Source organism: Tribolium madens, unplaced genomic scaffold (assembly GCF_015345945.1).
Source record: "Tribolium madens isolate multiple individuals breed KSU strain unplaced genomic scaffold, Tmad_KSU_1.1 Scaffold_3;HRSCAF=73;Tcas5.2_LG2, whole genome shotgun sequence".
Lineage (NCBI taxonomy): Eukaryota > Metazoa > Arthropoda > Insecta > Coleoptera > Tenebrionidae > Tribolium > Tribolium madens.
Window position 1 is genome coordinate 6,371,052 of NW_025401006.1, and position 16,322 is coordinate 6,387,373.

The 16,322-nt window shown below is 36.7% G+C and overlaps 4 protein-coding genes across 7 annotated transcripts in view; all 4 read right to left on the bottom strand.

The window, feature by feature from the left end:
- Positions 1–434: 434 nt before the first annotated feature.
- Positions 435–2,181, bottom strand: LOC123006988 (epoxide hydrolase 4-like). The gene is made up of 2 exons (XM_044401975.1): positions 1,770–2,181; positions 435–1,550 (listed from the first exon to the last, which is right to left on the bottom strand). The coding sequence occupies exons 1-2, from the start codon at positions 1,980–1,982 to the stop codon at positions 561–563; spliced, it is 1,203 nt and encodes a 400-aa protein (XP_044257910.1). The 5' UTR covers positions 1,983–2,181; the 3' UTR covers positions 435–560.
- Positions 2,182–2,315: 134 nt separating this feature from the next.
- LOC123006987 (adenylyltransferase and sulfurtransferase MOCS3) lies at positions 2,316–4,094 on the bottom strand. The gene is made up of 7 exons (XM_044401974.1): positions 3,957–4,094; positions 3,725–3,908; positions 3,559–3,679; positions 3,088–3,392; positions 2,813–3,039; positions 2,541–2,769; positions 2,316–2,490 (listed from the first exon to the last, which is right to left on the bottom strand). The coding sequence occupies exons 1-7, from the start codon at positions 4,053–4,055 to the stop codon at positions 2,339–2,341; spliced, it is 1,317 nt and encodes a 438-aa protein (XP_044257909.1). The 5' UTR covers positions 4,056–4,094; the 3' UTR covers positions 2,316–2,338.
- A 353-nt stretch (positions 4,095–4,447) lies between these two features.
- On the bottom strand, positions 4,448–7,730 carry LOC123007160 (protein inturned). The gene is made up of 6 exons (XM_044402260.1): positions 7,301–7,730; positions 5,960–7,238; positions 5,632–5,910; positions 5,168–5,578; positions 4,850–5,119; positions 4,448–4,801 (listed from the first exon to the last, which is right to left on the bottom strand). Exons 1-6 carry the CDS (start codon positions 7,417–7,419, stop codon positions 4,547–4,549), a joined length of 2,613 nt encoding a protein of 870 aa, XP_044258195.1. The 5' UTR covers positions 7,420–7,730; the 3' UTR covers positions 4,448–4,546.
- A 1,258-nt stretch (positions 7,731–8,988) lies between these two features.
- The window catches only part of LOC123008189 (death-associated inhibitor of apoptosis 1-like), a 10,329-nt gene continuing 2,995 nt past the window's right edge, over positions 8,989–16,322 (bottom strand). The window contains exons 1-2 of one of the 4 annotated variants that reach the window (XM_044403869.1): positions 12,617–12,770; positions 8,989–10,355 (exon numbers count right to left, since the gene is read on the bottom strand). In XM_044403869.1, the coding sequence (XP_044259804.1) occupies positions 9,330–10,355; positions 12,617–12,634 (1,044 nt within the window). In that variant the 5' untranslated portion in view covers positions 12,635–12,770 and the 3' untranslated portion in view covers positions 8,989–9,329. Of the gene's footprint in view, positions 10,356–11,448; positions 11,705–11,759; positions 11,929–12,616; positions 12,771–16,322 lie in introns of those variants that run through there. The other 3 variants (XM_044403870.1, XM_044403872.1, XM_044403871.1) reach the window with 3 other exon arrangements.

Here is a 16,322-nt window from a genome sequence, read left to right on the forward strand (position 1 = left end):
TAAAAATTAGAATTAATTTTCCAAGATAAAAATTAAAACAACTTTAAATCAGTATAAAATTTATTAACACATAACAAAATTTAGGTATATAAAAAACGAACAACAAACAATTAACAGAATCACATAAAATAGGTAGGTACGTTTATAGAATTTTTCTTATAAAAGCTAATTAAATCATTCAAACAATAATATACGCTAGCAAAATGTTACCTAAATATACAAAAAAAACTATTCATCACTCATCATCATCAGGCAAAAGTTTGTCTAAAAATTAAGTGTTGACTCTTTTTTTCTGCTGCACTAATTAAAAAAAGTGAGTATAAGAAAGATTCATAAATGTATAATAAAATACATCAAATTAAGAAAGTTTGGTAAAGATTTTACCAGAAGAAGACTACACAAAGTCTCAGTCTTATAAAATTTTTGAGTTGAAATTTGTTTTAAATCTCGTCTACACCAGTCACAAATCTGACAGACGAATCTAAGACAAATACATTAAAGTGTTCCTCATGTTAATGCCATTTAACATTCACAGGAACTCTGCTAGTCCACCCCTAGTCCTAACTATCAGTCTTCTCATAAATATTTGAATAATTTAATAACCCTATACTCGGTATACTCCCTACCACCCCGTTTGTTTTTTTATGAACAGTGTCCAGCACCGAATTTCCATACTTGACAGTACTACTAACAGCCCCCATCATCCTATTCATTATTCCCTTCGACGGTGACCTTTCCAACCCATTTGGCACATTCCTCGTCACCAAATACTTCAACAGAATCTCATTAAACTGTTGGTACTTTTCCTGGTGTGGAAAATGCCCAGCCCCATCGACAATCTTCACGTAAAATTTCTCACAGAAATCCGTCGATTTTACGATACTTTCAAGTTTGATAAACTTGTCTCGATCACCGGTGACTAACACGACTGGTACTTGGATAGTCCTCGTGTTTTCCGCGATTTCGATAAATAACAAATTCCGGAAGTAATTCAAAGGCCCTGTCCAGTCCTCTTTCCGGCAAAACGCGTATTTGTAAGCATCCAAAAACGTGTCATTCGCCGGCAAATGCCGGTGGTACTCTGTGATGATTTTAACGTCGTTCCTCAAAGCGTCGACTTCGGGGAAGTACGGAAGCTGGACAAAATTCAACCAGCGGTAATTCCAGGACGTGTGCAAATTCGTCCTGTAGATGTTAGGGTGGGGGCAGGACACCACGACTAGTTTATCCACGACTTCCGGAAATTGATGTGCGAGGCACCAGCCGAGCAAGGCGCCAATGTCGTGGCCAACGACGATGCAACTGGACACTCCGAATGAGATGATGAGTTGTCTGAGTTCCTCCAGGATCATGTCGATGCGGTACGTTTTCCGGGATGAGGGTTTATCCGAGTCTCCGAAGCCTTTGAGGTCCAAAGCCACCACACGGAAATGTTGGGATAGAGTCGGAATTTGGTGCCGCCAACTGACCCAACAGTCGGGAAAGCCGTGCAAGAGGAGGACCAATGGAAGATCGCTCGAGCCGGATTCCACATAATGGAACTTGACACCCTGGAATTTATTGATAAGACTGTAAAAATCAATGGCAATAATAATTATTATTGTCTGGTGGAAAGCTACACTGCTTTCGATAAAGTAATTAATTAGATCGAAATAAAAATCTTGAAATGAAATGAATTTCGGTGTTAGGTAACACGAAAAATCCAAAATAAAAGCCCGTGATAAATCGCGATGACCTTTTATGCTAAGTTGATAATTCGCTTTACTGACCTTTAATTTGATGTATTTGTGTTGGCCTAAAGAAGAGTCGACAAGACAAGCCGGTGGGTTGTCACGTTGTTGGTGGATAAAAAACGATTTGGGGTCCCAAATCCACTTAGCTGACATTTTGCAAATGATCCATATGCCAAAAATGAAAGTAAAAAAATGTAACTTTAAGATTTCCCATGATGAAATGGTCACAATACGCAAATCCCTTGCCATCGTGCATCACTTGTGTGAGTTATAGACGTACTGATTCAATATCGTAAAAATCCAAGGATACGCGAGATAGGACGGTACGATCAAAGGTCATCAAACGAGATTAGGGTTCAGAGAGGAGTAAATTTTTAGGGAAATCGAACGTAAGGATTAGTCATAGAATTTGGAAGTACGGTAGTAGACTTTGACTATATTTCCTCATAAAATAGGGATGAGTCAAGCAATTGAAATTGTAGGTCACGAAAATTATGCAATGACATAATCTTATCAACTATCTTTTATTTTCAACTAAACGAAAAACATAAACAAGGATTTTTGATAATAAAAACAAAAATCGACATTAAAAACTTTACTCAAAATTAATAAACAGGGAATGATGGATCAATTGACTTGGAATAGGCATGCAAGCCACCTTTAACATTCAAGAATTTCACCAAACTATTAGAGAAATTCTGTCGGAGATAATTTGTCGCTCTTTGAGAGTCATTTCCTCGCCTACATAACAAATATACTGAAAAAATAAAATAAAAAAACAGCGTAACAAATATTTTCTATAAGTACCCTTTTTATTCCCTTCTGCTGCCCTTTTGATAAACCCTTCCAACTCATCCAAACTCTTATTATCCCGTATTCTCGAATATGGAAAATTTACGGTATTTGGCAACCTACACATATCAAACTCCAACTCTGATCGAACATCAATCACGACATTGTTGTTTTCGTCTAAAACCCCTTTGAGCTGCTCTACAGTCACATTTTCCTCACTTTCGAGTATATTAATATTGATCACCTGAAAATACAAATTATTATTGAATTAAAAAAAAAGAAACCACCTTATCGTGAGCTCTAGATCCGCAAAACTGCTCATAATCAACTGGCGCTCTTATTTTCGGATTATCGCCGCAAACCTCGCAAGTCGCAACTCTTTGTCGCAATTTCACATTGCGAAAAGTTGTCTCCGAGCCGTCAAAAATTAGCAATCGGCCTGACAAAACGCCGTCCATTTGTGTGAGAATCTTTATGGTTTCCAGAGCTTGTAAAACACCGATTACGCCACAAACTGTAAAATTTACATTGAAAAAACTTATTATTTAGTGATTTTTTTTACCTGATCCCAGGACACCACCGTCGCCACAATTTGTGACAGTGTGAGCCGGTGGTGGCTTGGGGAAAAGACAACGGTAACAAGGGCCATTCAGGTAGTGATAAACTGTTAATTGGCCTTCCATTTGTAAGGCACTGCCTGAGACAAGTGGAATGTTGTAAATAACGCAAATATCGTTGAGTAGATAGCGTGTAGGGGCATTATCGGTGCAATCTAAGACAACGTCGTATTTGTTTTTTTGCACCAAGTCGGTTATAGAGCTAGAGGCGTGGATGTGTAAAGGGACAATTTTGATGTTACTGTTGAGGCTAGAATTAACAAATCGCTTTCAAATAAAATTAATCCAAAACCTTAATTTAATATAGGCAACACAACATTTGCCAATGGTTGTGTTATTGGTTGCCTATAAACTATTTATAAATTAAAATTTTTTGAATAAGTGATTAAAAATTGATAAAACGCGGGTGAGCAAACCTTTTTAATTTATCTGCGACTGATTGTACTTTTGGTAGCCCTATATTAGTTTCATAATGTAAAATCTGTCGATGCAAATTGGACAACTCAACTTCATCATAATCTAAAATATGAATTTCTCCTAAAAAAAACTTTAATATGTAATTTTAATTCCTCTTTAGTATACCAATTCCGGCAGCTGCGAGATACAGTGAAGCAGGACACCCTAAGCCCCCAGCCCCCACAATTAAAATTTTACCCTCTTTAAGATTTCTTTGGCCTGATTTACAAATTTGGGGCATTATCATTTGACGACTGTACCTTACAATCTCCTCTGAAGTTAAAACATTTGAGTAAGGACAAGAAATGTGCTAAAATGATTCACATGGCAGTGTTTTTTTTTAATATAAAATACTGACTTTTGATTTAAGTTCTTGAAGCCTTGATTTCTTCTCGTTTAGTTTTTTTTCTAAAGCTGCTATTTCAGTTTCTAGAGTTTTTATTTCAATATCAGACATTTTCTCGTTTTTAGGTTATTTAATAAGATTGAGGTTATCTAAGATACTTTTATGTCCACTGTAATATTGGTTGCCTAATCCACACGACAAAATTTGAAATATATTGGGTGATTCACATAACATCCCAACTTTGCCAAATAATATCAGTGAAAATGTTACGAGTTTACGAGTGACGAAGTCGTTTTATTTTGTACTCATTTATCAGAATTTCCTGAATATAAACAGTAGATAAAAATTACTTTATTTCACTAGACGATAGAAGACTACTTTATCTACTTAAATTAGTTGATAAAAGCACTCTTTAACATTGAGTACAAAATAAAAAAGTAGGAAAGTTATGTTAATCATTTTAAACAAAATAAAAAGATAACTAAAACAATAAAATAACGCTATTACATTACAAAATAATTTTTATTAAAAAAATATACACTTTTTTATTAAGGACGGACTTTAGAATTCAAATTTTTTCTCACTTCTAAGTTAAAGGGCACTTAATTCATTGTACTTAAGTCAATTTTAAAAGCCAACTCAATAATATTTTGCGGAATATTATCCTGATAACAGACATAAACCTCCCTTGGGTGAGGCATATAAAACAGTCTTCCCACAACCCAGTACTTTATTTTACTCTTATTCTTATTATCGGCATCATCTAAGAAAGGACATTCAAACATGACGCCATGTTCTTTTATCGCAATCAAACTCTTATTCATTACTGATTTGGCCATGTCTTGCGCTGGCATATTCTATAAAAAAATAATTAAATTAAAGTTTTAACATTTCTTCAAGCATACTTTAAACCTTAACGTGTTTTGAAACAAACAATGAATTTTGTGACAGGCATTTCTAAAACAATCCAAAATCGCATTAATCGTTTGCGATTGCAGCCGACATTCAGGCGGACCAATCAGAACGCCTTCAGTCGCATCAAACTGAATAAAATGAAATAAAATATTGTCTTTCCCGACTGTCAATTGTCTTGGTTGTATATCCTCAGTTTCCGACAAAATCGTTTGTCTCAACTCTGATATATCAAAACTGCTATTACTCATTTGGCTCCCATCCTAAAAAATAGTCAAGTAATAAAACAAAAGCCAGATGTCAAACCCCACCCCATAATCATCCGAATCATCTGAATCATACCGACTCCTCCTCGATTCCCCCTGACTTCCCGAATCCGAATGGTCATCCAGGAAAAACGAGCTTGAATTCGTGACATTCTGATCCGAATTCCGCCGTTTCAAAATCGAAGTCACCTCCGGTTTTTTCCCTTCCTTATGTTGCGACACTGATTTACTCAAACTGTCCAAAAAATCCGACTTTCGTTTGGTACACGTTTCAGGGATCGTTACTTGAGGACCGGGATTGGTCGAAATCCACCGATCGGCAAGTTCCGGGATTCCCAATTCTTGAATGTGGGCTAAAGTCGCCTGAGCCTCTTCGACGTAGAAGGCATCGGGCCCCATATTCTCCTCGGCGGGTTCGGTGCAACCGCCGGCTTCCATTATCACAGCTAGGAGGTCCTAAAACTTGGACAATCAATGAGCTGTACCCCAACAATAACAGTAAGACGTACTTTTCTACTACCCACTAACAGTAAGTATCTTTTTCCGACCGGAATTTTGACGTTGGTGTTGCCGGTTCGGTTACAAGAGTGCGGAAAAACCTCTTTCCACAAGAGGAGAGTCTTAACCGGTTCGGTTTTGGACAAGTGGAAGAAACCTTGTTGCCGGCAAAAAACATGAACATCGATCAAGTCTTCGTACATTAAGTGGGAAATGAGTAAATAGCCGTAGTGGTACAAGGCGCTGCCGAGTATCGTGAAAAGTCGTTGACAATCAAGGGGTTCTTCGTTCTAAATTCAAACTAATTAAAAACAATAGTAATTAAATTAATTTGAGTACCCATTCTCTATAATCACTAGCCTCTAATTCGGTTAAAGCATCATCGACTTGCATGTAAGCCTCGTTAGGAAGGGGCAAAGTGGCTGCGACTGGAAGAACCTCCTCAAATTGGCAAGTGTTCTCGACACAAGTCTTGTTTCCGATAATATAATCACTAGTAGTCCATTTCTTGCCGTTTAAAAGTCTTGTGAAAAGACGAGCAAAAAAATGATTGACCTGCAGTCTGTTACCCTCGATTGTGAAACACTGGTCTAGACATTGATACAGAAATAAAAACATTCGTTTTATTTCATTGCTCATCAAAAGTGATTCTTTTACAGAGGCGCAACTGCCAGGAAACAAAAACAGAAGTATTTTATTATTCTCTTGAGTGTAAGTCACGTGACATAGTTGATCCCTGTGAAAAAATGATGTAGACTGGGGTTTTGTCCTTGTCACGTCATTTATGAGATGATTCAATGTTATGAAAATGCCTCTAGATTGGCATAAAATTGACTTTTGAAAAGGTTGTGGGTATGAATATATGATATCGTCATACTCAGGATTGCTCTCGGTTAGTTTATCTGTATTTAAATAGAGGATTCCAATTGGATATTGTGATAATTTCTCTAGCAACAATTGCTCGTCGTCTTTATTAAAACCCACCAGTTCTCTCACAAACCGCGATTGACAATTCAGTTCATTAATTGGTGGGTCTTTTGTCACTTCAACCCCCGCAACTCGTTGCAACTTCAACAGTACTTCATGTTTGTCACTGAACTTGTCAAGAATGCTATCCAAATTCTGATTGGTCACGGGAATGTTATTAATACTTTTCAGCCAATCGCCGATTTTTATGTTTTTTTCGTGTTTTGCCTCACTGTCGGGGAGGAAACCCGCAATCATGACTCTGTTGCCATCTGAAAGAGTCCCAACATTGATTCCGAGAAGACTTTCCGGTAGTCCCATTTCGGGTTTGCGGTGACTACTGTCGTTAATTAGTTTTAAAATGACGTCTTTCTCTTCCCCTTCTTGCGAATCGTGGAATTTCACTTTGTTGGTCGAGGAATCGACATCTTGTGTTTTGGAGTATCGTCGACTGTGTCTCTGACTCTCGCGACGTCTGATGAGTCGGAGAAATTTCCCTCGGGTGCTGCGACGGAGTTGGTCTTTGGAAAAGGGCTGTAGGGGTGTTTTGGGCTTGGTAGTGTCGATGTTTTGGGTGACGAAAGGGTGACAGTCGATGAAGAGGAGTTCCCCGGTTATGTCGTGGACTGACGCTTCCCATTCCGGGACTGAGCTGAAATGACATAGCTGAGTCATGTGATACGCCGAATTGTTGGGACATGCTGTATACTAAACCTGTCACTGTCGGAATAATAAGAATCGTCACTTAATTCGTCGGACCATTCCTCTTCTGAGCTGTTTTCATGAGAATTATTTTGGTTTATTAATAAACGTCTTTGTTCTTCCACATCCATTGTGTACTTTTTGTTTCTTCTGATGTGGTACTAAGTTGGAACATCCAGAAGAGTCTTTATTTTCAACATTTTTGTTCTTACTTAACCTCAAATACACCTATACGAGTGAGTGACCTGAGATCCTGAGGTCATGGCTTTTTCTCTTTGATGGTAAATGTGTGGGAAACGATTCGTTATAGTGGTTAAAAGAATACTTCTAGTTGTAGTAATGTTTGTTAAATATTTTCTAAAGTATAAAATCGTAATATAAGTGAAAAAAAGTGGTCACCATTGGGATTCGAACTTAATTCTTAAAATAATTAATTTATAATACGTTTTCAATCCGCGAAAGTCTGCAACCCATAATACGCTTTTGTAAACCGAGTTATCTATATTAACGAATTTTGAAAATTACACCGAAAATAAAACAAATTTGGAAAGTGGGTTTTTGCCGTCTATTCTATATTTGAATTGGAATAATCTCTACAAAGTCAACACTATTCAAATCTAGTGTTTATTTATACCACATATTTATGTTTTGTCTTATCTGAAAAACACAAAGTCTCTATCACGTAATGTGGTTTAATAAAATCCAGTAAAATCTCATTTCGAACTTTTATATAAAACAAAACACTCAATATGCATCTGTTTTATTAAAAAAATTACATCATACATGTGATAAGAAATAATTGGCTAGAAAAAATATTTTACGATTCGTATCCGATACATGGGCTTTTTGTTCATTTGAAACAAATAGGGTCAAGATCCGACTTCCTTCCTGTTGTTACATTACATGATAAAATATCCGTATTTCTTAGCTAAGATAAGCTGCATTATCAGTTATTGTTATTAAAATACCGATTCATTATTATAATCTAGTCGAGTTTTGAATTTGAAGTCACAGTTGTTACAAATTATTCCAGGTAAGAGGTCAGTAAAGCCGCAAACATCTTGACCCCGAAGAGTTAGAATGAGCGATGGTGAACCTTTGTCCTTTCTTGACTGTTTCAATAAAATTGGTTTATGACCGATTTTATTTTTAATTTAATTAGTCCATTGTAATGATTTAGTTGCTTCGTCACTTTGTGATTCGAAAGTGTGTCATAAATTTCTGGAACAATTAAAAATTAACGATTAGATTAACTGCAAGTGTGAGAAAATCGGGATTAAATAAATTGAATGAATGTATGTATGTATGTGGAACGGAAATGAACGACCTTTACGATCATGTGAAGGGAGCAACACTTAATGAAATGCGAGGTCTGCCTGCTGAAGAAAATTAGCTATGGGAAAATGCCATTTGCATGAAATAATAAAGGAAACAATAAAAAATATCGGTGGATTGTTATTAAAAACAAGAGAATGTAAACAAGATTTGATTTGATAATTCGCACCATAGCTTTTTTACCATAGCTTGCTTAAAAAAAAGGGTGCCAGTGTACAATTCTCGAACTAGTTTTATCTTTTTTAGGAACCACGAGTTCCATTCATGTCAATTTCGCAATGATTTTTTTATATTTTCCACTTCTGTTTCGTGGAAGAGTTAGGTACTCATTTTTTGAACATAGGGTAGGTATAATAAAAACGCTGTGAATTTAAAATTGTTTATTCTATTTTTGTAATACAAAAACAGTGAAGTAATGTCATTGTAAAACGTTATTGTTACTTCAGCTATTGCAGCGAGGAACTTGCTAGATCAAATAAAATACAAACTAAACCTATTTCAAGCGTATTATTGAAAATTAAGTTATACTTATATACAGTTAGATAACAATCAACCCTAAGGTATTGATAGTTTTGTACTGAAAGAAGGGTGTTATATAAAAATAGAGTCTGTTTTTCTAATTAGTTTTATTGAAGAAAACCGATGAAAAAATTGACTAGAAGTGTTCAAGAAAAGAAAAAAAGTGAATTATATTACAATTTAGTTTTTATGATATATACACTTTAATCTTGTTTTCAATGTTTCTTCTGCAAATAGGACAATTTTGCATAACATCCGAACATTGTGTACACGCAACAATATGTTTACACGGCAAAAAAACGGTATTTCTTTCAAATCTGTCGCAAATTTTGCATAAAATCACTCCATCTTCAGACGCTGCACCACACTCACTCATTTTCTCAGTACTTTTTTCATTCTCTTTGGTTACATTACTTGACGACGCACCGGGTTTTTTGATCTGCACTTGCTTGATGTATTCCTGTCCCTTGGATGCAACCAAAAACGGACATCTCGGGTACCACTTCGCGTGCTCTTCCCACGGATCGTCTTCCTCCTTCCAAGCCTGAAGAGCCCCTCCACAAGTAAAGCATATCGTGTGGTCCTCCACCCCCCGGTAATAAAACCCAGCATCAGCTAACGTCTCTGGATTTTGCTTCGACGAGCTCGGCCAAGTCGCAAAAGACTCTAAGCGCGCTTTTTTGTCTTCATATGGTCTAATCATCGTTCGGAGCATCCGGAAAGTCTCACTCTCTGGAACCGAATTCGGGAAAATCTCCACATTCCCACAGACGTCCTGTCCCTGTGCCGGGACACGCAAATTCTGGCTTTTCTCTTTGGCGAAAGGACAGTTAGGCGACCATTTCATGTGTTCGGATAAAGCGTTGTCGCCTTGCTCCCAACTGCAGATTTCCGCTTTACAAAAGGCACACTTCACAAGATCGGGCTTTGAGGGGTTGTTTAGGAAGTAGAAGCCAGCTTTCGCCAAGGCTTCGGGAGTTACGGCATCACTTTTCCAGTCTATAAAAGTGCTTAAACGGTCGGCTTCTTTACTAAAATCTAATCTGGAGCTCAGAGTTTCGCTTTTGTGACCGTTGTCCGGTTCGGTGATACTTGATTTTGTTTCAGGGGGATGTGGTTTGTAGGGCTCATGATAATTTATTATGTGACTGCTGTCTTTTCTCATTGAACGTAAAATGTCGGAGTTGCTGGAAAGTGTGTCCACCATTGTTTTCTGAAACAAGACAAAATTATTTAGCTAAATTACAGATAGCAATTACAATCATAAATATTTACAGTTAACAAATTCAAGCTGCTAAATTGATTATGAAACCTATGCTTTCGAATATTTTTTAAAAGCATTAAACCTAGATTATATTCGGTGATAAACAATAACTGTTTGAGTTGGCAATATTGAATTTTTTTGGAACTGTAAAACTGAAATAAATTCCGATTGCCAATTTTGAACACTCTTAAAGTAAAAACCTTAGAAATCAACTCTCAAACAGTTTAGATTTTTCAACCCTGACAAATGAGACTGTAGCAGAATAATTACAATTAAATATGTATATCCTTTACATCCAGTCAACAGGAAATACCGTTTTATGTAACTCGTTACATAAAATTGACATTTCCTAACTGGTTGTTTAAACAGTTATTATCCCACGCCATCTTGAAGAGTTTCGGTATTATTTCGCTTTAATTCTCATTAAGAAATTTGGAATACTAAATACCTAAAACTATGGTTTTTATTGGTCAGTTGACAATATTTCTTTTGAATAATTATTATTATATATTAATAACATTTTTTTTTAATTGAAAAAAAAAAAAGAGATAAACTGCTTTCAGATGTTTGACAGTCTATATAACGAAAAAAAAAACAAATGAACTCTACAGACTGAAGCGTTCATTTCAAAGAGCAAAACAAGTGAATGTGGCACATAGAAAGTAGAAAGTACAGTTGCATAAAGGTGAGTTTAGTAAGGGGAATATGCAAAAATATGGTTTGGCAGATTCTGGAAATGGTTGTGGATCGCAAAAAAATCGATTGCGGCGTTGCCATTTGGTCGATTAAAATTTGGCGATTGTCGGCGGCTTGCGCCTTTTATGGTCGTGTTCGTCTTGAGAATTTCTTGGTATGTTATTAGTGGGGCGTTCCTGCGGTGCCGAGAAGGACAGATAGTGTCCGAGTAATCGTACGGCCGTCTGAGTACAGTCGCACTGAAGGGACTCCAGTGTCGGCAACATTGCTGGAATTCAGAAACCATTCACGATTTCCAGCATTCCATTCTTACCGCTCCCCGACCGCTACAAGCACCCAGCCCTACCACATTCCAGAGAGATCACATCAATGGTCGGCTGCGAGCACCGGAAAGACGAAAAAAAAGTTCACACCGAGAGCGAGAGAGACGACTAGATGGTACAGACATTCCCAGACGGCTCCATCGAGAAGGGTTTGCCCATATCGACCCGGTGCGAGATTAGCAAATGGGCAAAAATTGCGATTCTAGGGACTTTTTCGACGAGAAATACGACTTACGTGCGATTGTTTTAATTAGGACACAAGGACGACATATGGCCACTTTCTATTTACATCGAAGGGTGCTACCATTAACCGAAAAAAATAACTAAAACTAACCTTAGTAGAAGGTCCTCCCAAGCTGGAGCTTGTTTCAACTTTGCGTTTATTAATTTTGTTTTTAAAAAAACTTCCCTTTTACAACCAACTCACAACTCGACTACTAAAACTGCAAGACTGCATACGCTCAAGCGTAAACTTCCACCAACGACCAACTCGAAACTGGCGATTGCCAACGCAACAACACGAATATCACCGAACTAGGCGCCCTTGTTGCCACGTCAGACCGTGAGATAGTTGAATTTTACAAAGCGAGCCGATTTCGTAGTAACTTTGTAATTGGATAATTCAAATCCATTACAAAAAAAACACGAAATATTTACGTTGTTGTCAATAGTTTCGTAAACCGATTGACTTTTGTTTCCGTTACAAACGACGGGATTAGTCGCGGCTCGCTTGATCTAAAAATATACGCAATAATAACAATTATCGACCATGAGATTTCCTCATGAATGAAAATTAGTGATTTGCAAATATGCGTCATAGGTTAAAAGTGCATTCGCGTGTAACCGGAATGCTTTCCAATGCCGTACAAGGAAAATCGATTACAGACGACTTGCGGGAAATTCAAACGAATTTTCTATTTTTCTGACGTCCGATATCTGATACTCCGCTTCTGAGAATTGAAATAATAGAAATTATCTTATACAAAGTCCGATAAGCCTTTGTAATCACAGGCGGCCTGGAATTTTTCAAAAAATTGTCACAGTTGCGTAGCATTAATTACATTTCTGACAAAAACAAGTATTTAACACGGCTGTCTACATGACACGTAAACATTCTTAAGTCATAATAATAAAAAATTGAAACAAACAATAACAACAACAAAACTGATGCATATTTTATCGGTTTTTTACCTTAAACAAATTCATCATCGACTCATTTGACTTTGATCACTTGGAAAAAATTCTAGTTGAACTTAGAACTGCAAAAATGCTTGTTCAATGGTCAGAACACACGAACAGTGTAATTATATTTCAGCTGTTCTGTGTTGCATAGTACCGGTCTGGTTTTAAATAAAGGATTCTGAACAATGGATAAGTTAAAGTAAATACAGAAATGCTTTTATTATTCCTGGAATGTGTTGTTGTTTTGACTTGGTCTCGATTTTAATTTTCTGATAATCTTACTCCATGTTCTAATTACGACAATTAAATAATCTAACGTGTACTACGTCCAATTTTTCCAATAGCAATTAAATTTAAAAAAAATTAAATCATAAATGTAATAAAGAATTCTTCGTCAAACTATACAATATTTAGCCACCTAGACTTAATATATAAAGGGAAAACATGAACTTCGACCCATAGTTAGGGGTCGTACATTTTTAGTTTTGAACGTTGGTTAAAAAAGTTTTTGCCAACGTGACATAAATAAATTCGGGATCTGGGGCATAGATCGTCGACATTCGTTCATTATTTCCACTTCTTTGGAATCTTGTTCCCTTCTTGGCAACAGGAAGTCCCGTTCCCCAACCACCGGAAACGGGGTTGGTCCACATCCCTTGTTTGTTTCCAGTGCCAGCTTGTCTTTAATCTTTCATTATTCCTCATTTCTTGACCAAAAATAGCGTCATATGGCCACTGAATCGCCTTTATTAGATCCCAATATGGAAAACATTGCAGTACATTTACTCATAAAAGGTACTAGCACCGACAGCTGCATGATCAGTCTGCTTCTGCAGCTGTTACCTTGTCGATGAGTGACGGTATGGTAAGAATTTTTCCTTGCCGTCTCGAAGAAGTTACTCGGGAAATATTCGAGAGATTAGCATCGAAGGATAGAACCGGATGGGGCGACCTTGTCCTTGAGGTCATCATCGATGACTATTACACATAATATGTGCAGTACACGCGAGGAATTTCAGCCCAAAAAAAGATAACGAGACTTAACATTCAACACTGCAATTTTGCAAACTGTGATTCATGTGAAAAGTTACTGAACTTGAAGAGCTGAGTATGGATGTTGTTCTTTTAGTGTTTAGTTTACACTTGGAATGTTATTTATTTTCGGCAGAAATGACGCAATTTGAGCCTCATCTAGCCTTGTAGCAGTCAGCGAATGGAACAAGAAATAGACCCTGAATGGGCCCCGAAATTTAACCTTTCACCCATTTCGTACCTTGAAAACCTGTTCATTCGCGCTCGAGTTAATCCGGCCAAAAATTCAGCCTGGCCTTATCACTTGAGTCACCCTGTAATCACCCCCAGAGAGAAAATATTTATTCTGTGATAATGTGGTAACTGGCATTGTTTTTGAGTGACTGTACTTTACAGAAAGATAAAACAATGGCTGGGTTTTTTACCAGCGGTAAATTCGACGATAAAACCCACATTACAATAAGGAAAATTAATTGCAGGCTGTTCTAAAACCACTCAAGCGCAATGATAGGACACCCAAAGTAGCTTTTCCATAACTAAATACCTTTCTCTGAATTTTGCAGGAAATTTTCCTGTTGTTGGCGATTTTTCGTCAGATTTGGTTGGCCAGCCAGTTGGTTTGAAGCGATTTATGGCATTTGTCATAAACCCGTAAATTGAATTGTTTGTTTAAGTTATGGAAAAATATTCGTGTCTGCTATTGAGAAACAAGTATTTTTTGAACAATCGTCGATTCTTGTTTGCTCACATGATTATAACGAACACATTGTATGTGGAAATACGCTCCATTATTATTCATTAGCATGAAAATGTTCCAATTGATAATGCGATTCGTGTTTTCCTTTAATGACGCATTCATTTGTTTAAAAATGTTTCGAATGCAATATTAGGATTGTGTACATAGGAAAATATTTGTGGCAAGTTTTAATTGGCAATAGTCGATAAAAAAGTCGTAAAACAAATATGGCGCCTTCGCGCCATGTTGTGTTCGATTGACGAGGAAGTAGAGCCGTATAGAATCATAAATAGTGGCGGAAATCGCCTTTTCAGGATATCTCATCTCCCACAATGGCCACTAATTGTGGGATAAAGGCGAGGTTCGCTCGAACCGATTTTTCGAATCTGCGCCGTGTCTGTTCCCACACTCGGTGTAGGTCGTATAGTTTTTATCTTATGCATATTTATGCATCCCTTTATGGTGCCGTTTATACTTTTCGTCCTCTGACGCAACAAGCTGCTGTCTAGACTCGAGACATAACAAGAACTTTTTCGGAAAAACAACCAGATGACTCCCCCAAGTGTGGGTGAAATCAAAATATAATACACTATTGTTATTTAAAAAAGTCACGTCGGAAATTGGAGTCATAGGTGAGTGCTCTCTTCATGGTAGGAAGTTCTTGTACCATAAGAAATTTTCAAACAATGACTAATTTGCATAATATTTTTTCGAATTTACGATACAGATCGAAGCATCTGGCTAATGACTTGTTTGCGAAAAAAACTAATAAGCGAAAATTAGTGGCGCCTACGCGAGATTAGACCCTCTACAGATTACATTGTGTACCTATCACATAATGAAACACGTAACTAAACGATAAACCTACACTAACATATTGTTTGCCGTAATTTTATGATTTTTTCCTTCCTGTGTGACCCAAATAACACCAATAACAAATTTTTCAACGAACAAAACGTCCAGAAAGGGAATTTAACGATTTTATTTTGTTGGCACCAAAAAATTATAAAAAAACGACACGAGCCTGCTATAACTCAACCGGTGTGCAATATTTCAGGGTCAATCGACACAATTTAAATGAAATAATTGGAGACAAGAATGTCGTAAAAACAAAACATGTAGTATACAGCATGTCGCAAATAAAAATTGGTCACGTTTCGGACTCACCCACAAGACTTTTTTAGTCAATGTATAACTGAAATTCACTAATTTGGTGCCGGATTTTAAGTTTTTTTTGGCCTAAAACGGCGATATTCAGCCGCATCTTCCAAAAATAATATTAAATAAGATTTTTGGAAACTAAAGATTGCATAATTATTTGAATTTGTGAAATCAAATAGGATGTAGATACCTACTTTTCCTCCAGAAGTGCAATATTGGAGAACCAAAGAAAAAGTTGAAAGAGTTAAATTCAGAAATTAGAAAACAAGGTAGCAAAAGAGGAGAATCAAGGTGATTCAAAAATCTTGGACCAACTCTTGAGTGGTGGTGATAGAAGACTCTTAGCCAGCAAAGCATACAAATAATTCAGATTTTTGTTTCAACCTTTTTTTTTGAAGTTTCTTTTTTGTTTTGAAGTAGTTTTTTATACCATAAGACACAAATTAGTGATTTTTTTCAACAGATCTTACAAGATGTATCGTTTCCGCTAATTAAATTCAAGATTACATAATTGGAACAGCCAAGAACTTAATCCAAAATCTAATAAATCTAATGTTTGGAGAGCTATATCTCGTGAAGAAAGGCTCAAACTGTTTATTGTCATGGGGACTTTTAACTCATTTGGATGTCCTTTATCACCACGCAAGGGATGGTCCGACATTTTTGAATTACCGTGTAAAGTCTGTTTTTTTTTTAATAGAAATTACCAAGTCAAAATTTTGGTGAAAAAATTGGTAGCAGCTTGTCTCCATAGCCACAAATTTTGTTTGCTCTTTGTTTTTGTCC